Source organism: Rhopalosiphum maidis, chromosome 4 (assembly GCF_003676215.2).
Source record: "Rhopalosiphum maidis isolate BTI-1 chromosome 4, ASM367621v3, whole genome shotgun sequence".
Lineage (NCBI taxonomy): Eukaryota > Metazoa > Arthropoda > Insecta > Hemiptera > Aphididae > Rhopalosiphum > Rhopalosiphum maidis.
The window spans coordinates 15109541-15133417 of NC_040880.1; the positions used below are offsets into that span (position 1 = coordinate 15109541).

Sequence of the window (23877 nt, forward strand, 5' to 3'; positions counted from 1 at the left end):
GTATACTTACAATCACTATGACGTATATGTATACATATATATTACTGTACACAACAGTTTTACAGTTTGACCTTCGATTATATAAGTGTATCAGCTATCATAGAATGTATGTCAATTATACAGTTTATATATACGCTGTATTTTAGTAACTATGTAGTGTCTGTATAAGTAATTAAATCGAATAACGACGAAATATTGTCAGTTGCTAACAGTTTAGCGTAATAGCGTGTGTCATAGTTAAGTACTCTGTGAGTCTTACGATTCGAAATACATAATCGTATAATAGATACGATTTAAAATAATATCAATTTTCACATTTTATAATCATACAAGAAAATACATAAACAAAAATAATTTCTCTGTTCTCTATTTAGTGAAGGTAATTATTTTTCGGTACTCAGTATGATGTATTGAGTGTATTTTTCATTTTGTCCGATGAAAAAATAAAAGGTAAGAAAATATTTTATATATTATTTAATAATTAATTTTAAACTAGAGAAATTTCCAGAATTTATTTTTACTGACATAATTTTAAGTGTACCTACTAAAATATTATAGTTATTAGTTAATAGCAGTAATAACAATGCTACAATATAGGATACAATTTAATGGACATTGAATACCGTTGTAAACTAAAATTAGGAGCATAATATAATCATTTTTTTAAATTTCTTCAAAGTTGAAAGAATTAAACAAGCATAAACAAATTCAATCGTTACATAAAATCGTATTTTGATGACCTATTTTTTTCAATGAAAAGTATAAATAATTTATTACTCCATAAAACGGAAATATAATACATAATGTATAGAATTGTTTAAACTATTCAATTGTATACCTCTATACCTAATAATTATTATTATTATATGTAGTCATGTAGATCTAATTATTTACCTTATCTTAATTATGTAAAGAAAAATATTCTAAATATTTTGTTTCTATCTCTATTATATCTATATCATATCTCAATATTTTTCTGTCATTCATATTGTAAATTGGACTAACTGTCCATTAGGTATTTAAAAATAAAAGAACAATCAATTTCGTATTAAATAAACTAATGACCTTTTAGCAGCTTTTAAATACTATAGTTTAGGAGATAAACAGTTTGAATAAATTATCATTTTCCAAGCTTGAGTTTAAACTCCATTCAGCCAAATAATATTGAATGCAATGTCGGGCGCATGTAGTAGGTACTAACTAGTAACTAGTAACTATATTCTTGTATTTCACAATTTTAGTTATTCATTTTATTAAATAAGATTTATTATTAAAGATAATATAAGTAAAAGAAATATATAGATTTTGTACCGCAACAATCATAATAACATTGATATATAACTAGTCAATTTATTCATGAGTTTCTGTTGTAACATAATATTCATATATAAAATTAAAATATATTGAAATGTTTAACTACAGATTTGTTATTTTTTTCATTAATTCATAAGAAGTTCTTTTATGATTGCATAATGATTACATACTATATTTATTTTAATAATATCAAAGAATTTAATATTATTATTGCAGTGTAAAGTATATACGTATACTTTTATTTTATTTATTTAATGGTATTTTGCCATAAGTTATTTGGTAAATATTATTATAATAACAAAAACGAGCAGATAGCGTGTAAAGCTCATACAGTTAAATTTTTAAACCATTTTGCAATATAAAATTAAGAATGGTTTTTATTATGAAGACATTTTCGGAGGAAGAGCATAAATAAAGAAAAAGTTGAGATCATGAGACTTTACGAGGAGAAATAAATTAAAGGTAATTTTAATAAAATCTATGGACGCTCACAAATTGCCTCCCATGAATTATTTTTTAAGTTACTTGGATTTCCTCCCGATTTCCAAAATAATATTCATATGAATTGCCTTCTATTTTAAGTAGTGACCCTCTTATAGCTCCGATAGCTATAATAATTAATCGATTTAGATATAACCTTACCTATTATAGACTAATAAACATATTAAATAAACTGAGAAAATAAATGTTAGTAAATAATTAAAATATTTTAGTAAATAGACCAACTCAACAGTAATAATTAATAATAATAATAATAAATAGTCAATGCATAAAATAATAAAGACATAAGTATGATTTTGTAAGACAGTAAAAAACTTATGTTTGTATATATATGCATTTGTAATTATACGCAAACAAAACTGACTGGTTGAATTGGTGTGACGGTCTAATCTTTAACTGATAATCAGCGATCCACAAGATTGTTGCATTTAACAAATCAATTTGTTTGGGAAATACTGTACCTAATAATGATACTAATATCCTAAATGTACCTAGGTCTTCCTATAACTTAGAATAATATTTTTAACATAACGGAAATCGATATATTAATCAATAGTACACGTAAAATTGTCGATAATCTAGTTACCTATGCTGTAGGAGGTAATTCGAGTAGACTGTATGGGTAAAATACCCTGAGGTAATTCGGGTGAAAAAATGTTATCTATCTAAATTTAGGAGGCAATTCGAGTGTCACCAAATCTATCATGTAGAATGAACAAATGGACAATTAATTAATAAATTTCGAGGGTCACGTGTGAGGAGACCTCCGAAATTGGGTGAGGTATTGAGGTATATACAGTAAAATTGCATAATAGACTGTTATTGAGCACCAATAATAATAGTAGGAGTGGTACGGTAGCAGGCTGTAGCCAGTGCGTAACTTGGAAAATAACGTGATAGATTATTAGAGATAGAATAGAGGTTGTAGATGGATGTTTTAAAATATTATTTTATATTTAAAAGCGAAGAGTTCTGGAAGGTTTTCACATCCCAGCATCGAATATTTTTGAATATTATATACTTAAATTTAAACAGTTAAATTATATTATAGTAGCATACACGGGGTTTTCAGACGGAGATGAGATAATAATAATTTTCCCGGAATTACATACTATAATGTCTACTGATATACTAAATAAAAAGATAATTTTTTTTAAATACATTTTTATGAAGTAAGACCATCAAAGAGATTAATTGTGATCCCTTAGTCCTTCCGCCGTGTTTACCAATATATGTATTTTAATATAGATACCTACTAGGGCACTTGGCTACTTGTATATTTAAGTCTCTTTTACATGATACTACGTAGAAAACTGTTTAATTTTAGTAGTCTACCTATATATGGTTATCAATAATTACTATTTAACCTTATATTGATGCTATTACAGTATTACATATTAACCTACACACTATACATTAATAATTAGTAACATTACACACTATTAAAAAATAAATGGTTCCTATTTATTAGAATTATTAGTTATTACTATTATTAACCATTACCAATTACTGATTAGGTAGGCATCTACCAACTGTGTATACAAACATACAACATAAAAATATTGCTATAACCTATAAATGTTAATTATTAAGAAGTAAGGACGAATAAGATACTCAGAGGTATCGTAACAATATAAAACGTATTAATACTATGTACTTACGTTTTGTCCTTTTTTTATCCCTGCATTTTACAATATAGGTAACTTAAGAGTTTAAATAATAATTTTTTTTTTATCAAAATCATAAATTATATAAATGAATACTTATAAATAATCTTATTTTGATTAATACCTATATGTTAACTGAGATGTTAACTGAGCAAAGAAGTATCAAGGTTTGAATTTTAAATTAGTTATATAGGTATTATGTATAATAATATACTATTGGTTTTTGAAATTCATCACGATGTTGAAATTCTTATTTAAATTGCATATTATAGGTATTACCAATTACCATTGAATATTGATTATAAACACTATAGTAGGGAATATATAATTCTAGTATTTATAGTCAATGGTATTACGAATTTACGACGGATGTGGGTCTGTTTAAAATTTAATTGATTCATTAATTCAATTTATAAACAATAGTCATGCATAATATAATTATGCAGATTACCTATAAGTACACACTTGCATTGAAATTGCATTTAATTTAAAAAAATATATAAATAGCGACTCTAATTCTAAATAAATTGATAGGTAGATCATAATAAATAAGTACTAATATATTATTAATACTTAAACATTTGGTAGGTAGATATTACTACCAATTACCATCATTTATCTTGCAGTGTGTTGCTTATGTAGTTATTTTTATGTTGTATGTTAATTATTTTATTTTCGAACAATGGTAAAATTTAAAGAAAATGCGATTAACATTATATTTTAACTAGCTGTTAACACTTATAGTCAATAGTTTTCCTCATACTGTTCTTTAAGTAATTTTGAACTATTAAACCTACCAAGCCCTAGCTGTACTATACTTATATTAAGTTATATATACATATATGATATATATAACATATAATATACTGTGTATAGTGTATACCTAATTCTCCATAATGATGATTAGATATATAATAGTGTATAATATGTATACCTACATAATATAATAAATGTATGCTATTATGATAATACTATAGTGCCTAAAATGTTACTTAGTATAATAGTTATATATTTATTCGTGATTCGAGTCATACATTACTCATAAACATAAATATATCATATATATTATAAAATATATATATTAAGTATAATTGTATATTTATGATTCAAATTATCTGCATGTACTAATACAACAATTATAGTATGAGCTATTTTTAACATAATAAGCACAATGTAAAACCATTTATGTAATAAGGTAGGCACGTATAAATATCGCAGGTTTAGCTACAGTCGCTATAGAAGAGCGAAAAGCCATTTTATAAAATAGTAAAACAATACTAATGTAATAATGTGTACTTGCTGTATTAAAAGACTTAAAGAATTTAGATGTTTGATGCAGTAACGATTTAAAAAAAAAACATTAACCACTGTAATCATCGGTTTAAACAAATAATAACTCAATAACTCTAATAATATACCTAAAGTACCTACCAATTGGACCAATTAAAAAACAGTTATTGGAAATCAAAAAAAAATATTTTTGTTAATTTTAATTTATTTATATAATATAAATACCTATAATAGGACAATACCTTATTGTTTGAACAAATCAAATAGTTTTTCTTAAAGCCGATTTATCTATTTTCATATTTTCCATTTAATTTTTGATCTTGTAATGCCACAAGTATTTACTTACATGTATACAATTAAACAAGCCCAACATCAGTAAAAGAAGTTTCACTTCCCACGCGTGTTCTCGTGACACACATTATTTATTTGTCTATTTTTCTTTTCACGTGTAAATGTGGAATAAAAATATAAAATAAAATAGAATACATTTTCAAATAATAATATTTCCATAAATATTATAATATAGATACCTACTCGTTTTGATAGTCTAAGCATTTGTTGGGGTTTTTGGACACAATTTTAGATTTCTATGGTACCTACCACTGCGACTGCGTTACCTACCTAATACACAACTGTAATAGTCTGTAGAGTATAGACACTACCTAATGCAAATTGCAATGGGTTATGGACATGTCCCGGGAGAAATTGTCCTACATTCGTTCCAAGCATACTTGCATACTGCCATACTGGAGTTGGTGATGAAAGTCGCTTATTAATAGATCCCTACCTGTAGTTTTAGAGTTTATTACAATTAATTTATTTATTTTACAAGCGTGTTAAAGGTGTATAAGGTGAAGTGTTGAAGTTAAACGTCTACAATTTGTTATTGTTGCATAGATACAACAATCGGTATATGTATGTCTGCATCTTTAAAGGTATCTTACAAGAGAGTTAGTTGCTGTACCAGCAGGACGTAGGTATACCTATAATAAATAAATAAATTATATTATAATATTATGTAGGTACTAAGGAGTATGTAGTATGTTGTATGACGTACAACATTTTTGACGAAATTATACAATTGGTCAATTTTTTTATTCACTGATAATTCGTGTGAATTGATATTTTATCACATTAAGTTTTCTGTTATCAGTAAAACAGAAAAATCGTCATTCGACATCAACATTATTATTATTATAGGTATTTAGGTAGTTATTTACTTAAAGATTTTAAGAAACCTCAAACCACTATGACGACAAACGCCCGCGTCGCCAATAATAATTACCAAACGACTAGGATTTATGATGTAGTAATACCTGTTACGTTGTATTATCACTTTCAGCTGAAAATGTCAAGTTCTGTATGCAATGATGTAAAGCCAAACTATTGGTGACTACTGATGAGGAATATTGACTGGTTGTATGTGAGCTAGGTAAATGTTCAGTTAAATTATTTTATTATATAATTCATGAGATTATATTTTTTCATTTTTAATTACATAACCAACATCATTACTTTGGTTGGCCACTGTAATAATTGTTATTTTTTTGTCCAGTCAATTTACTTTCATACACCACTAACTGTAAAATGGTTGACAAATTGGACAAATACATTGACAGTTACTCCAAAGAATGGTACCAGGCATTCCTGCTGTTGCTGATGGCCGGTACACCAGGCATATTTAATGCTATACAGATTTCATCGTACGTGTTCCTAGTTGACAAGCCTTCGTACTGGTGTGATATACCAGTTTTGAAAGCAGCGGGGTGGAATGACCAAATGGTCTTAAATGTTTCTACACCGTAAGACTAAGATATATTTAAACCCAAATACCTACTAAATTAATTATTTATATTAATAAAATATAATCATAAACATATGGTAAACTAAACTTCCATTTTAAGTGATATATTTATTATATTTTTATAAATTGTATAGAAATATGTATTTTAATAAGTAAAAATTAATCCTCCTTGTATTTCTCAGTCATGTTTATTGCAATAATAATCAAAATTAAATTAATTTTTAAAATATGTAACATGTTTTTTTAAAGAAAGATGAGTAGTTAAAGTAAGTGTTAATGTTGCATAACATTAGAGTTTTACTGTACTATATATTTATTCTTTCTTTAGCTGTTAAATATTACCATAATAAATTTTATTTCTTTTTTGTATCCAAATTCTGTTATAAGATAAGCTGAACTGTACTTATAATTATTCTAATTGTTAAAGGGTTAATACCTGTTTATTATACATAAATAAATAATGTGAAATTACTAATAAAAGTTTAAGTAATAGTCTAATTTATAATATAAAGTCAAAATTTTGAATTCTACATTTTAAATATGTTAACATTATACGGTATTTGGAAAGATACTATTACATAAAAAAAAAAAAGATTAAGAACTTTGTTTTTTATACATTATTATTATAATTTTCAAGTAAACTTTCCAAACACTGAGATTAAAATAATAATTAAAGTAACTATAGTGAAGTTATGGTTAAATTTCATATCAATTAGAAATTAATGATTTCAAATAGGTAAATGTTTTTTTAGTTTTTAGTTCTACACAATATCAAATTTAAATTTGATCCATATAGTTATCTTATTTAATTTTCTTTCAATGTGTAGTCTGTTAAAATTTAAAGTATTTTAATATTGCATATAGAAAACTAATAGTAAAAACAGCTTAATTAGAATTAAATGCTAGTATTATTAAAATTGTTAGTTTAGTTTAATAAATAACTATAAATTTCCAGTAGGTATTTATTCTGTTAATACAAATATATAGATACCAAATTTATAAATATTATATTTTTAGACGTCAAAATTATTCATCTGACAAAATTGAAGAATGTTCTTATTACGACCGAAATTATTCAATATTTGCTAAAAATGGATACAATTGGTCGATGAATAATTTAGAAACAGCAACTTCTAAACCTTGTCAGTATTATAGATATAGTAACACAGAATCTGTTATACCTGAAGTATGTAAACATTTTTTAAAATTAATAATTATCTCTGAACATTTATACTTATTAATTTATTATATTTTATTTTACTAAACAAATCTATAAATTGTTTTAGTGGGATTTAGTTTGTGATAATGTAGCGAAGAAGTCAAATATTCAAGCAGCTATGGCTTTTGGAAAGTTTGTTGGTGGACTATTATTTGGTTCAATTTCTGATATTTATGGCAGGAAGTTTGCTTTCAATTTGGCAGCTTTAATTTATATATTTTCGGGACCATCTGCTGCCCTGGTGGATTCATATGTATTATTTTTAATTGCAAGATTCTTAATAGGTGTTGCTGGATCTGGAATTTATGAATCATCGTATACAATACGTAATAATAAAATTTATAAATATTTTAAAATTGTACTCTTGTTATTAAAATTAAAATGTTTTGTTAATTATAGTGACTGAGCTGACAAGTGGTAAAACTCGTACATTGCTTTGTCTATTAATGAATATGTCGTATCCAATTGGTTATGTTTTGTTATCAATTATTGCTTATTATGTACGGCCCTGGAGAATGTTGCTTTTAGTTTTGTCTTTGCCCATGTTTGGATTATTGATACAATGTTGGTAAGTTCTATAATTTATTAATACATGACGTTATTTATTATATTTTGTTATATTTATGTAAGAAGCACATATATATTTGATTGTTTATAGTAATATTTATTATTAAGGTTTCTACCAGAATCTCCAAAATGGTTGATGTCTCGAGGTAGAAAAAGACAGGCTTGGGAAGTGATGACTAAGCTTGTCCCGTCTGCTGTTCATGCCAACATAGACAATGATAACCAGGATATGGTTGAAATTAGAAAGGTTTGACTATTACAATTTTCTAATTAATGATCAATCACATTCTTTATTACCTAATATCCTATAAGATAATATAATAAATATATTATATACAATATTAAGTTTATCTTTTAATAAATTGTATGTAATATGTTTTATAATCACTTTTATTTTAACAAATATTTTGTTTCAATAAAGTAGTCAAAAAAGAGTCAAGGGAAATGGCAAGAGTTTTTGTCCACTTTTACTACATTGTTTTCTACTTGGGATTTATCTGCCAAGACAAGTATTTCTTTTTCTTGTGGATTTGTTTGTGGCTTATCATATTATGTTATTGGTAAGTTAAAAATTTAAATTTATTTATATAACATAATTATTAATAAACAAGTATTTTGTTGTCTTTTATACAAAAATTACCTACTTATTTTATTTTAACAACTACTTATATAGAATAATGAACTATAAATTACCTTATTTGTATTATTATGATATAATTTTTTTTTTATTTTTTATATAGTTATAAATTAATTATATTTATTATTACATTTCTTTTGGTTTTTTCAATGGCTTATTATTTGTATTGTGTCTAATCATATAATATTTAAATATTAATTAATTTTTACCACTTCCTTGTGCAGTCTTTGCTCTATAAATACCATTTGAATCTTTTTTTATTTAAAATTAAGTATAAGATGTACTAGCCTTACCATTTAAGTTCATGTATCAAACAACTCATTATTTCAAAATCTAGTAGGTTTCCTTTTTCTAAGTTCTTAAATTCATTAAAAAGTAAGTTATGGTCTATAGTTTTACAGAATCAAAGATTTTAAAAAATCAATAAATAATAATAATAATAATAATAATAATACACTTCCAAATAAACAATTATGTTTAGTTATCATAACACAAACATTTCGTTTATAGTAGGTAAATTTAAAAAATTAATAGTTATTTAATGAATTAAAAAAATATTATCTTGAGTTTGTTAAAATAAATATACATTTTTTATTTTTATTTATAAGCATTAAATGGTGATAACATTACTGCTGATCGTTACATATATGTTGCGTTGAATGGAGTTGTTGAAGGCTTAGCATACTTATCAACTATTCCATTATTACTTTATATTGGACGCAAAAAAGCAGTTTCTGGTTTATTTTTTGCATCCGGAATTCTACAGCTTGCATTGTTGACAATACCACAAGGTACATATTATAATATAAAAGATAAAAAGTATATTTGATTTTAAATTCTTGTACTAATAAATTATTATTTTTATTGTTTTAGAAAGTACAAATCTATTATTATTTGTTGCTTTGCTTGGAAAATTTTGTGTGAGTGCAGTATTTTCAGTTAGTTTGCTTTATATATCAGAATTATATCCAACTACAATAAGAAATACTGGGCTTGGAACATCATTGACTATTTCTCAAATAGGATCTGTTATTGCACCATACGTAGTTGAATTATTGGTAATAACTAATAGCTAATGGCCTTTAATGTACTATGTTATAAAGGTTTATGTTAAAATTTACTATTAATTTTTGTTATTTAGGGAGCTAAAGCTTGGTACATTCCAAGTACAGTATGTGGAATATTAGGCATTTTTGTTTCAACTTTGATTCTTATGTTGCCTGAAACCAAGGGAACAGTATTACCAGATACCCTAGAAGATATGAAACTTACTAAATCTGTTAAAGTTACTAATTGTTGTAAGTTTTAGTGCTATTCACTATTTTATTACTTTTAAAAATAATACTTTTGACCATAAACATAATAACTAGTTATTTTTGCTTCTGACAATATTGAATTATTGATTACAATTTTTTAGACAGTATAATGTTGTATATCTTATACTGTTGTTTATTGAGGAATCATAATGGGTTTATTAATGAATTATAATTTTAATTTTAATAAAAATTGAATAATTTCAATGTATTAAAAAATATTAAAATACAATTTTCAAAGAAATGTTGCACATGATCTCGATATAGTTTATTTTTACTAAACCAAACAAAAGAAATTATTCTAATTAAGGTGTGGTGATTTATTTTTATATCTCTATTTGGATCTTTTATTTATGTTATTGTGAAAATGTTTGAATTTCTAATGCACTATTCCTACACTTTTATTTAACAATATTACACTACAGTGATCAGGTATAAGTATGCAGACAATTGGTCCCCATCATAATTTTATACTCAGACTAATTAGTCCCTGGCTTAAAAGTTAAATATTTTTTTATCATTAAACATTCTTTAAAATGTATTTTCAATAATATAATACTTTTAGAATATCCTTGCATTCAATTTTTAAGCTTTGAAGCAATATAAAATTTAAATAAATTATGTATTTTTAATAGCAAAATCTGAAGCATTTAATAATAAATTTAAAAATATTGTTAGAATTAAACATCCAAATATTTATAATTTTTTTTTTTATTTATTTATTAATATAATTGTGTCAATACACCAAGTATTTTTACAATATTACTATTTTACAGATTACAGATTATAATGTTATTATATAATGTATAATAGTTTTGGTTAGCTATGAGTCTGGATCAGAATCTGAGGTTGAGACATCTTGAATGAAGACACCTTCATTGAGATCTAGTAGGATGTCCTGAGGTAGCCGAGGTTTGAGTCTTAGATTTGTGGATCTCTTGCCGATGTTGTAGTGACGAGCTCCGTCAACTTTGTGGAGTTTTTCGTGGAAACTTTTAAATTGTTGTGTTATCCAGGTAGATAGTTGTAATAGGCCTGTATCGTTGTGTAGTTGTTTGTTTCTCATAAACCAAGGGGCCTTTGGGGCTATTCTTAGAAATTTATTTTGAAGCGTTTGTAATTTTTTAATTTTTTTTTTTGAGGCAGCTGCTCATACTGGGCATGCGTAGGTTACTAGTGATCTTATTATTGCTGTGTAAAGGAATAGAGAGTATTTCATTTGTATGGTAGAGCTATGATTTAGTAGAGGGTACAGTATTCGTAGCCTTGTGTATCCTTGGTTTAATTTTTTGTTAATGTCTACTTTCCAGCTTAGTTTTTCATCAAGGTGCAGGCCCAGATATTTTACTGAGTCGTCTTTATTATTCTAGTTAATTTCTTTATAGTTTATTTTAAGTAGAGTCGGATTTATATATTTTCTAAATGTAAATATTTTTGCTTTGCTTTTGGTTGGGTTTAGTGTTAGTTTCCATTTTGAGAACCAAAGGGATAGTTCATCAAGGGAGCTTTGTAGGTCTCTTATTGAAGATTCAAGAGTTAGGTTTTGCGTTATTATTGCTGTGTCATCTGCGAACATACCTAACTGGCAGTGTTGTGGTATTAGTATATCGTGACAGTAGATATCTACTGTGGAACTCCAGCATTTACTCTATGTATTTGTGATATTTTTGTTCCTATTCTGACATGAAAGTTGCGATTTATTATAAATGATAAGAGTGTATTGTTAAGGTATATAGGTAGTTTTAGGGTTTTTATTTTTGAAATAAGTCCATGGTGCCAAACCTTAGTTTTGGTACGGGAGGGTTAGTTTCAGCTTGTATTCTTAAGGTTGTTAATACTGGGACATGATCGGAGTCGAGCTCGTTTAATACTTTGTGGTATAAGTTTGTAGGGAAGTTTGAGATTAGAGCAATGATTTTTAAATCGAATATGTACTCGTACAATTTTTGTCCGTTTGAGTTTATTTTTTTACAGCTCCAGATTTTGTTTTTGGAATTGAGATCTCCTAGGAGTATGGCGAAGGTATTGTTGAAAAGCTTGGGCAAGTCTGAGCTTTGAATTATCTTGTTCGGTGGGTTGTATGCTGATATGACACGTAAGTCATGTTTATCCGTTATATGATTTATTGCTACTGTTTCCATCAAAAGTGTGGGCGACAGTATAATTGAGTTGTGTTTTAGGTTTTTTTTTAATCAGTATTGCTACTCCTCCTAAAGAGTGTGAGTGTGTCCTGTCGTTTCTATATATTTCATAACCGGGTATTTTGAAGGTTTCAGAGTCCTTTAGGTGCGTTTCGGTAATACTAGCAATGTCGATTTTGTGTCGTGATAGAAATTTTGCTAAGGTAGACCTTTTGGATTTTAGTTCATTAGCATTCCAGTTGACTAACATGATATCCTTGATATTAATTATGTTCATTTTGGATTTTTAAAGGTTTGAATGGGTTAGTTATCATTTTGCTCGTTATTGACGTAAAGATGTTCTGAATGATTGTTTGGACGCTTTGTAGTATATTTTCGATAAATTCTGAAATTGTCGCTTGGAGTTGACCGTTTAGAAGGTCTTTGAGTGTTTTATTGGTGTTTTTTATTGTGATGTTTGGTATATCAGTTTTGGTTATTTCTGCATATGATTTTTTTGTTTGGATTTGTTTGTATATTAATTGTGTCGGTTGCAATTTGAGGTTTGTTTATTGTATGAGGTTTCTTTGAAATTGTTGGTTTTATTTTTTTTTTTTAAATATTTTTATAGTATGTACATCCTTTCTAGTTGGCCGTGTGGGGTTCGTTGCAGTTTACGCATTTGGGTGGAGTTGTTGATTCTTTAGGGCAATTTGAGTAGTGGTAATTTCCATCGCATTTTACACATCGTGGGTTTAGGTTGCATGATTTGCAATTGGTACATTGTGGTGGGACATTGGATTTGCGTTGTGGTTCTATGGTGATTATGCAGTTTAAAAATCTATTGAGTTCAAATATCTTGTTTGCTTCTTCCGTCCTGGTTAGTTGTATGGCTGCTAGAGGAAGTGGGAGTTTATTTTTATTTGTTAGTTTTGTGACTGATTTTATAGGATATTTCAGGTTTTTGAGTTCATTAAAGATTTCCGATTCGGTGATTGACATTGGTGGTTACGAATAACGACAGAGATTTTCTTTTCGCTATTGAGTCTAAACGTGTAGTATTCGTATTTTTTTCTTCGAAAAATTTTGCTATCGCTCGAAAGTCATCGATTGTTTCAACGTTGATTTTAATTTTGTTGTTTTTATTTGTTGCTATAAAATTATTATGTAGTAATGGCGAGATTTCCTCACGGAGTTTTACGTAATCTAGTATGTTGATAACAAATACGGTTGGAATTTTTTCGTTAATATTAGTATTGGCGTTTTCTGTTTCCATTTGTTGTTGTGGATTATTAGTATTAATTTGATTTTCGTCAGTTTGGGAGTTTTTTAATGGCTCGTAGCGATTTGGCGAGGTGAAAAATATGTTTTCGGCTGGTTTGGATTTGTTTTTAGTTGTTTTAAGAGGTGATCTGAATTCTGCGTCGGAGTTTGGAGGAGATGGTGAATTATCATTTTCAGTGATTAGTCTATTTTTGTTTATGATGAGTGGTGAGACCTTTCTATCTGTTGATTTTTTTTTTTTATCAGTTTGCGTGGTTGTAGGTTCATATATTTTGGCTGTGTTGTTTGTTGGATTACGTATTAATCTGCTGGACTTATCGCCCGTGCGCGGTGGATTGTATCTATGCGATGTGTTGTGTTGGGGAAGTGCTCTTTGGACTGTATAGTAATAAATGTTTATACATAACCAGATAACAGCTTCGCGGTCGCTGCTATAATTAAGAGCTATGAAATACGATGCGCGGAATAAACGTGTTGACTCTACGGTGTCCAGACACGTACTATTTATAATTTTATTGAATCAATACAAATAATTAATTCAACAACAATAATATCATTGACAAAAATAGTGATGATGTTTTTTTAAATAATTTTTTGAAACCTTTAAGCGACAAGGAAAAAAACATTGTTTCTATTTGTAATAATTTTGATAATAACTTTTCAAAAGATGATCTTTTGAATTATTTGTGTAGGCTTTCGAGATTTTCATAAATTTTAATTATCATGTTATACCTACTTAAATTATTTTTTTATTCGACTATAATAATATTATTTATTAATTAATTATTATAATATTATGTTCATTTTTATTTTTTTTAAAACAAATAACTATTATTATATTCTAAAAGTATTATAGTATTGAAAATACATTTTTAAAAATGTTTAATGATAAAAAAATATTTTATATTTAACTTTTAAGCCGGGGACTAATTGTCCGAGTATAAAATTATGACGGGGACTAATTGTCCTAGATCCAGTGATCAAGTGTTTGAAGTTTTATTTATGTTATCGGCAATGTATTGAATCCGGTATTATACAAAAATCCTAGGTATTCTTTAGAATGCCAAATATGAGCAGGAAAAGTATAAAATATAATACAATAACTAGGTAATTTATATATTCCTTAACCTTAAGCAGGAAATGTATATATTACCGTTATCTATACACGGTTACATTTTCAAAATATTTTGGCTTTTTTAAACTATTTATAGACAATTTAAATTTTCGATTTTTCTAAGTGTTTTTTTTTTTTTTTTTAATGTTGATAAAATTATTTTTGGCACCTAAAAAAACTTGAAAATTTAATAAAAGGTTTCTTATAAGTTGTTCTTATGTAGTAAAAAAAAAACCAAAAATCATTAATCACAAAATGTAATAACGATTGAAGAAGTTCCAAGAGAAAATAAATTCGCTTTACGCACAATTGCAACTCGACAGTCTACAGGAACTGGGAAAGGTTTTATAAAATGCACATGCAAAACAAAATGACAATCTAAAAAATAATATTTTATGTAGTTCAAAATGTCATGCATCAATTATATACTGCAATAAATAATAAATAATAATAAAAATATTTTGATTTAATATATTAACTAACATATTATTGGCGTTCTATATAAACCTTAGGAAATGTATAAATTGTCTAGTCATAATATAAAAAAAACATTCAAATTTAATACATTGTCAAATAGTTCAAGGAATTCTATAGAATGCCTAGGACATTTATAGAATGCCTATATTCAACACTTTGCCGGTAACATATACAACAATTAATTGTTAAATTATTAGATATTATGAATATTTTAGTGGAAATTCATAATAACAGCTACATATTATTTATGTAATTTTACTCATTGTTATATTTATTATAAAATAATTGTCTAACAACTAATGTTTTATATGTTTAGTACTATTATTTTATGTTTCTCATTCAATTATTATGTTATAAGTTATTTATATTTTATCAACATAAATAACATATTATATAAGTAGACAAATGTTTTAGTGTATACTTTTGTCTGTTGATTTAAAATAATTGTTTGTTTTATTTAATTTAAATAATACATGTTGTTTATTTAAAGTTGAACATTTTTTTAACAAGTATATTTTATTACATTTTAATGGGTCCTTTTAGCGCTAACTGTAGCAAAGACATAATGTTTATCGATGATAAATCTACTAGAACAGACTAAAAAAAAAAAAAAATTCATTATTACATTTTTTTATTTATTATTAATTTTAAAAATAGCAATTTTTAGAATTTCAGTAGAATATTGATTATTTTACTAGCCAGTTGATCACTAAAAATTATGAAAAACAATTTATGAATATTTAATTGAATTATTAAAAATATCTTATTTAATTAATACCCAGTTATTATGAATGAGAATTTTCTAGAATAAATCTAAAAGATACATTTAAAATTAATTTATAATATTAAGTAACTATGTATAATCTATGACTTTAATTTGTAAAATTACTTTTGCTTATAGTTCCAATTAATCAAAAATATAATTTAAACCAAACGCTTTCAATTAGATACCTAGATTGAATAATCAACACCCTACTAGGCCTACTGTATTATTAGTATTATTTTCACCCAACCATAACGGTACTTACATCTACATTTTGTAACGTGTTTACTTGAAGCAGATTGTCTTTTCTGAAACTTAAAATCGCAACTGCCAAAAGTGGCAATACTTCCAGAGAATCATAAGCTATGACCATGTCCCACAGATTAAGTAACTGTTCTGGAAGTAAATGTCCACTGAATCCTTTCATAAGCCATTTGAATACCACTCTGATACTGATAAGTAAGGAAACGTAAATGATTGATTGATTTTTAATACGTGTGTAGAATATTGTAGAGTAAATACACAGAGTAATAATCAACAATAGCATTTCTAATGTGGGTTGTCTCAATAGGTATATTAAATACTTACGGATGAATATTGTGGCTCATAAAATGCGACCAAATCTTTGTCTCGTGTCTCTGTAAAAGCCGTTGGAACAAAATGCATAGCCCAAGTATGCTTTGCGGGTGTGAGCTTATTACATGCAATCTGAACCAGTAACGCAGATAGAACGCTCTGAACGTGTAGTACAATGGTACGGGGTCGTTGAACAAATAGCAAATGGGAGCAGCTAAAAATGACGTTTCATTTTTTGTAAATATCTTATGGTAGAGAAACTCAAAATGTTTCATATTTGCTGATAGTGTTGTATTTATAAGCACAAATCGTCTATTAATATTAATGATGTTTAAAAAGATTAAAAGAGCACAGCGCCAAATGTGAAGGGTATATATAGGTACACGATGGTACAGGATCACACGATCACACTCTTCAATCGCCATCACCATGTCATCACCACAATTTCATTTTACACTGTCGTGTAAATAGTAAATAAAAAAATAAACCTAAAACTAATCGTTGTACAATTTATAAGTGTATAGGTATATTATAGTATATATTTATAGCTGTTGATATTTTATGGGGCATTATATTACTACTCCTTGGTGAAAACTCTAGAATTAATATGTCGGCTGAATGGTAAGAATCCATTTAGAAATCCATATTGTGTACTTACATGAATTTCAGAATTTATAAGAAAGCGGAGGACTTGCATTCAATCAAATAGAAAACTTCATGAAAAAAACTTATTGCAAAATTAATTTATTTCAAGTTTAATTTTAATATTTAAGGTAGGTAACTTATTTACTTATAGTTACCTATTATATATTTTGTTGATATTATATATCGTATTGCGTCCAATTAAAATAAGTATTAAGAATAACTATAATAACTGATAGATACGTCGTACGTATCTAATCGTTATATCTTTCAGACTTCAATAAAATTAAAAAAACGCTGTTTCCAAATAATTACCTATATGATAACTTACGAGTACAGTAAACACCAAAGTTTTCATGCGCGTGCAGAAATGGCAACGATGACATCGATAATGATAGTGTTTTCTACGGCGCTGCACAAATTTTATTAATATTGCTAATTACGTTTTCTAAACCAACCTAAAAACAATTTTAGGTTCCTTAATTATTTTTTCGTGGAGAACCAAATCGTTGGTTTACGCAGTTACACTACTACACAGGATGTTTGCGATTTGCGCCTATTATAATAATTGTCTTTATCTTTTAGTCATTCTTACCATACATTGTAAATCCGTGAAAAGGTATAATGCCGTTTGGAGGATATATTGCCTCCATAGGTGGTTTACCCTTCAACGACGTAAGGATTGGATGGCTAGTCGAGTTGTTGAACACTGACAATACATCAGTGTCGCGAGTAAAACACAGCATTATCTAAACACCGAACACGGTTATATGAATATTATACTAAAATATACTTAAAATCCAATTATACTATTACTTATTAGTCCTTCAAGTAATGGAAATAATAAGTAGATAATAAAGTATATAAGTACACCAATGCCGTATTAAGGATTATGTCAGGAAGTTATTAAGTATTTACCCGAAACTCACTAATTTGAGAAGGTTCAATTTTCCACTCACTTAACACCAATACAGTTTCAATTTATAATCAATGCTATATTATTGCTATTACATAAATATATACTTATATGGTATTTAATCACATATAATTATTATATACCTAGGAAGTTTTATGTATTATATTTAATTTATAATATTATATTATTGTTTATAAATAGTCATAGCTAAAAACATTTATTTAAAACTAAATCTAACTTTCAACGTTTTAGACTTAACTCATCAATGAATTCATTTGTAATCATTTTAACATTTTGGTTACATAATAATGAAGCAAGTCCATTTAGTTTTATTTTACCCATGCGAGATCGCTAGGTTAGTTAGCTAGCCTAATAAGCTATAGACATAACTACATAAGTAGTATATATACATAATTAGTCAGTAGCGTAGCCAGAGGGGAGTGGTTGAGAGGGCTGCAATCCCTCCCCCCCACGAAATATTAAGACAATTAAAAAATTATTTTAATAATTGCAACAAAAATCTTAAATTGTATTTTTTTTTAATTAATCAGCCTATCAGTAAACAAATTTGAAATATTCCGTGTTTATATTTTTAAATCAGCATTGGGAATTTGAACGACTATATTGGTGTTTGACAGTTATCGTCACTCGACATCATAATATGTAAAAGATTTATGTGGCGAACTTTTTTTTGGAGGGGATACACAAAATTATCAAAGATCCTTTGATCTTTATCCTAATATCCCTCATACCCCCTCGACGTTAATACGCTGCAAATTTTATAAAAACTATAGATATATCTATGTATATTGCATTGGTATTATATGTTATAAACGTAAAGATAAATACCTGATGTAAGACGTCTTCGAACACGAAGTATTGGTCGTCGTTGCACGCTGTTAGTTGAACGTCTTTTGTGATCAATTTGTCGATCAGCATATCGTAGTACAATACGCGTTGTTTCAATTCCGAATAATGTTGTTCCTGTATAAAATATAATATACGCAACGTTTGTTACGCAGGTGGACAGTAATTAACAATAGGTACTGTATTACGCGACTGTATTCATACCGACGTTTTTGAATTGGACCCTAGAATCTGTGCCCAGAGCCTACCGCGGAGACTGCGTGGTGCGCCCAACTTTAAAAACTCTTGACACACGGGTGCATGCTGATGTTGTAAAACTGAAAATATATAAATATCACTCGTTTATTTTTCAAGCCGGGTAACCTCCTACAAAGTACACCGGTGAATTTAATAATTTAACCTTTTTGTCCCAGAGCGATTCGTTCTTGTTCTCCCTGTGACGTCGACCCGCACGACAACGTCGCCAGACATTGACTGCACGTTAAGCCCAACAGCAAATCTGCAGTGGCCAAATCCCTGTAATGGTGTTTCTAAAAAAAGGAGCGACATTATAAAACGATTTTAACTGCAACTAATAGCTGTATGGGCTATAAGCACTAGCTTTTGAGTGTTGACACTTTGACTGTGGCGTATCCAAGAGCTAATGAGAAGTGATCATTTACCAACTACCCCAACAATATACACACTACGACTTTGTTATCTTGTGATTACACTTTCAAATAGCGTGTAAAAGAATATACCATACAAGATACAAACGGTTTTAAAGGGAATGTGAATATGAATATTTAACAAAAATATGAACAATTAGTAAGTGATTTGTGTAATCTTTGTGTAACAATACATAATATAGTTGGTTGTTTGATAAAATAAATAACTTATAATATTAGATAATTTGATTTGAGCACCACGCGTGCGCTGCACGGTTGCAGCTCATCTTAAAATATAAACATAAAGATAAAAACTTTTTGGATACACCACTAATAACCAACTGTTGAACTTTTAAGTAAATTTGTAAATTAATACTTAAGTGTATATAGATAAGTAAATAATGAAAGTTACCCCTCTGTTAAATAACTTACGAGTTCTGGTAGGGTCTTAACTTTCAGCGGCAAGTACGAAAAATCCCATACCATATCATCACTAAAGTAAATTAAAATATTATTTAAACACTTTTTATCATTTAACATTTACATTTTATTATAAGGTTTGATATAGGTACTATACCAATATTCCAATTAAGAATAAGATTAAACTATTTTCAGTTAGGTAGGTATTGTGTATTCTATTCAATTGCAAGGTATTGTACACAAATGTACTATACAGGTATAACGTATAAATGTGTTATTAAATAACAATGCATAAATATGGAATAATATATTATAGTAAATATGTATGTTTTTAAAATTATGATGAATAAATAGTAACTGGTAATTATATAAATCATCAGTTGCTGGGGGTAACTACGAAAATTCTGATTAAAAAAAAAAAAACAAAAACATAATGAATGTGATCTAAATGTAACGAATTTATATGAAGATGACGTCACGAAATCTGTAAGAAAAAATTGTATCTATAGCCCAAAAACATATAAATTACAATAAACGTTCTAAATTCAATATTTATAGTTCCTACTTTTTAGTGGTATAACAGGTAGCGGTAGGCGGTAGATAATACTTACGATATCATTCGGTAATTTGGATTATGCAATGAAAACAACACTTCTAAAAAATCTTTTGGCGCATACACCGGTCTCAGTCTTTCTAAACCTTAGAACACAACACAACTTTTTAAATATTTGATGAGAATATCTGTATTGACAGTATTATTATACTATTATTGTATATTCATAAAATCATAATTGTACAATAATTTAAATTTAAATAGCATTAGACAAGTTATATATAAGAACTATAAAAAAAATAAATGTCTCACTAGTATGGTATGTACTGAGTTCATTCCATCTCTGTAACATTTCGTCTCGATCAGCACTGGGCCTAAGACAAGATAGATTTATACCTATTTCTTCGCACATTGATTCCAATGATTTCTGTATCCTTCTTTCCCACGTGATCTATAGATTCACATAAACTTTATACGTTAAAATAACAAAATGTGTTTTCTATTCATATAGGCGTGCGCAGAGTTTCAAGTCAGGAATAGTAAATATTTTACAAATGGCTACCGAGAACATTAAGTTATAGTTTATAATCTTATGTTACATAATTATTTTTCTTATGATACGGAAAAACAATATATTTTAATAGTTTTGAGTTTATTTCACACAGGTTTAATTAAACTGCTATGTATGTAATATACTAATATGATATATTATATAATATATGGAATATAAGTATAATCGGGCCCTGCAGGTTTGCTATTTCGTCGATCCAATGCAGTGGTGTATTTACAAACTTGTTCTTTTTGTGAGGGGGGAGCCGGAGAGGTGTCATGAATACGCCACGAGTCTAATGCGATTTCAAATATTTTCATTTAAAAAGACGTCATTCCTAATTAACTACGAATAGTTCATTGCTATCTGTTATATTTATAAAAATAATAAATTTAAAAAAAAATTTTTTAACTTAAAAATCTATATAGATACTCGCTGTGCGCACCCCTATATGCGTGTCTCTATAATAACATATTTGTTTTCTATAGTATTGTGTTTACGTTACTTGAGCTTTTCTTAAATAATCTAACGACTCTCTACTCGTCATCTCGTCCCTAACCACAATTTGTTTATTATTTCCGTGACTCCTCAACCAATGGAATACCGCGTTTCTCAGATTAGTTTCCATGCTCCCCATGTTCACTGCTTGCACCAAGGTCTTTTTAAAATCGTCTATGGATACGTCTTGGGAAGCAGCTAGCATCTGAATCAATACGGATAAGATTTGGCTATACTATGGTCGGAATGGCATTAGTACAACGGTATTATGTTGTAGCATTGCGCTACGACACATTCATAGCTATAATAGTCGTGATGTCATAGCTTCGTGGGTGTCCCAATCGATCACTGTCGCGACTCGCGATCGTGAACCAAGGTCTTGGATAATATTTTAGTTCGTGGTGTCGTCGTGTCAATACATTAATATATTACACGCTGTCGTTTTATATTTCACGAACGCGAACAAACTGTACGTGTGACGAATAACTGAATAAGTATATGATAATCGGTGGAACGACGTGATGATAGGAATCTCCCGCGTGTGTTGATATGGCCAGAGTTACATTTACAATTCGCCATACCGAACGGTGAACGTGCAGAATGGCGTACTGGTCTAAATTTTAAAATGTATACCTACTGCTTACATTTTAATATAATGATTTATCATTTCAGTCATTTTAAATTAATTAAATCAATTTTTTTTATTTAAGTATACCTTTTCAGTCATATTAATGATATTTAATCCTATCATAACTTCGAGCAGTGGTATAATACCATTTTTTTTTTTTTTTTGGAAGAGCCCTTATCCACGGGAACGTCACTAATGTAAGAAGCGAGTATTATCAGCTAATAACTACCGTAACAAGTATTAATATAACTCAAGACTCGAGAATCAATCATATTGATTTGTTGATATATCAAAGTAACAATTTCAGTTCTATATTTAAATATAATAATATATTTTGTGGTATAAATACCAAATTTTAAGTATCACCTAATCCACTAATTACAGCTGTACGCCTGTAATACAGTAGTCGGTAGGCAATAAGTCTGTACAGTGTACTGTGATCATAATACTCTATAGGTAGGTTGTTACTATTGTATAATTCTACTACTATTTGGTAAATAATTATTATTATATCGTTATATAATATGAACATAGGCTTACGCCTAAACATATCGATACCTATCATTCGAATTTCAAATAGGTCTCTGTAATTGTCAGCTTATACTAATTTTTGACAAAAACAAATTGAATGTATAGTAATCATTATTTAATATAATATTATATACTAACTACTGTTATAAACTTATACACCTACCTATAGGCTATAATATAATTATACGTTGGTTAGTCAATATCGACGTACCCTAGAATAGTGTGATTGTGTTAATATGGGTTTAAAATATACAATAACTTAAAATTAATCCCAATATTTAAAAAACGTCATTGTGTACTTAAAGAAAATAATAAAAATCGTTCAAGAATATATCGCTATTATACGTCTGAATGAACTTCGATCGACCATGGAAAATGTATGTAAATTTAAAGAAAAACTTTTATTTTTAAACGACAGCAAAAAAAAAGATCACAGAAGAATCTTATATTGTTTCCCAACTTATTTATGGATGTTAAAAAGGCAATAAGAAACAATTTCTGATTTTGATGCTCAGAATCTTAAAGCAAGTATATTAGGTATAAATAATAAAAATTTAACTTATACATTACCTATATAGGTAATATATGTACCTATGTAATAAAAATGAAAAATGTCAACTTAAACCAATTTTCATTACATGCTGATATCTCAAGAAAATTATACAGGAAATATTTTAAGAACTATTATATTATATTATTATAGAAGATAATAAAATGTAAATGCTTTTCGATATCGTTAAAGTTTTAAAGCAAATTAATTGTGATTAATATATAATTTTAATATTCTTAAAAGTATAAATAGATAAATAATATGCATTATATGTATATAGGTTACCTACCTGTAGGTCTTCATAAAATTCATTATAGATATCCATTTTTTGAAGTTCTTCAGCTAGTTTTTCAGCGGTTAAATGTAAACTTTTGTCTTTTAGTTCTTCCATATTAAAGATTTATTAATTAAGTTTAAACGATTAAAAAA

General features: G+C 27.6%; 2 protein-coding genes across 6 annotated transcripts; one reads left to right on the forward strand and one right to left on the reverse strand.

Annotated features, from left to right (window-relative positions):
- Positions 1 to 223: 223 nt before the first annotated feature.
- LOC113548277 (organic cation transporter protein-like) lies at positions 224 to 16496 on the forward strand. Of its 5 annotated transcripts, none has more exons than XM_028188674.1 (12): positions 224 to 450; positions 6115 to 6204; positions 6328 to 6574; positions 7594 to 7762; positions 7863 to 8121; positions 8195 to 8363; positions 8471 to 8609; positions 8787 to 8922; positions 9608 to 9790; positions 9873 to 10057; positions 10141 to 10297; positions 16366 to 16496. In XM_028188674.1, exons 3-12 carry the CDS (start codon positions 6360 to 6362, stop codon positions 16380 to 16382), a joined length of 1629 nt encoding a protein of 542 aa, XP_028044475.1. In that variant the 5' UTR covers positions 224 to 450; positions 6115 to 6204; positions 6328 to 6359; the 3' UTR covers positions 16383 to 16496. The 5 variants fall into 5 exon arrangements, with proteins under 5 accessions (XP_028044475.1, XP_028044476.1, XP_028044474.1 ...); XM_028188675.1 differs by lacking the exon at positions 224 to 450 and adding an exon at positions 5677 to 5749; XM_028188673.1 differs by lacking the exon at positions 224 to 450 and having other exon boundaries at positions 5968 to 6204.
- Positions 15827 to 23839, reverse strand: LOC113550449 (TBC1 domain family member 19). The gene is made up of 12 exons (XM_028188678.1): positions 23738 to 23839; positions 21747 to 21944; positions 21004 to 21142; positions 20750 to 20837; positions 20151 to 20211; positions 19472 to 19601; positions 19276 to 19388; positions 19054 to 19188; positions 17884 to 18037; positions 16659 to 16860; positions 16336 to 16522; positions 15827 to 15904 (listed from the first exon to the last, which is right to left on the reverse strand). The coding sequence occupies exons 1-12, from the start codon at positions 23837 to 23839 to the stop codon at positions 15827 to 15829; spliced, it is 1587 nt and encodes a 528-aa protein (XP_028044479.1).
- Positions 23840 to 23877: the final 38 nt, after the last annotated feature.

Excerpts from the sequence above, each read along its gene's own strand:
- LOC113548277 (XM_028188674.1), top strand. The coding sequence starts at position 6,360 with ATGGTTGACAAATTGGACAAATACATTGACAGTTACTCCAAAGAATGG. Across the intron at positions 8,364-8,470 it reads GGATTATTGATACAATGTTG|GTTTCTACCAGAATCTCCAA; the intron begins GTAAGTTCTATA and ends TTTATTATTAAG. Across the intron at positions 8,923-9,607 it reads CTTATCATATTATGTTATTG|CATTAAATGGTGATAACATT; the intron begins GTAAGTTAAAAA and ends TTTATTTATAAG.
- LOC113550449 (XM_028188678.1), bottom strand. The coding sequence starts at position 23,839 with ATGGAAGAACTAAAAGACAAAAGTTTACATTTAACCGCTGAAAAACTA. Across the intron at positions 20,212-20,749 it reads CCAAATTACCGAATGATATC|TGATGATATGGTATGGGATT; the intron begins GTAAGTATTATC and ends AATTTACTTTAG. Across the intron at positions 15,905-16,335 it reads ACACGTTACAAAATGTAGAT|TCTGTTCTAGTAGATTTATC; the intron begins GTAAGTACCGTT and ends TTTTTTTTTTAG.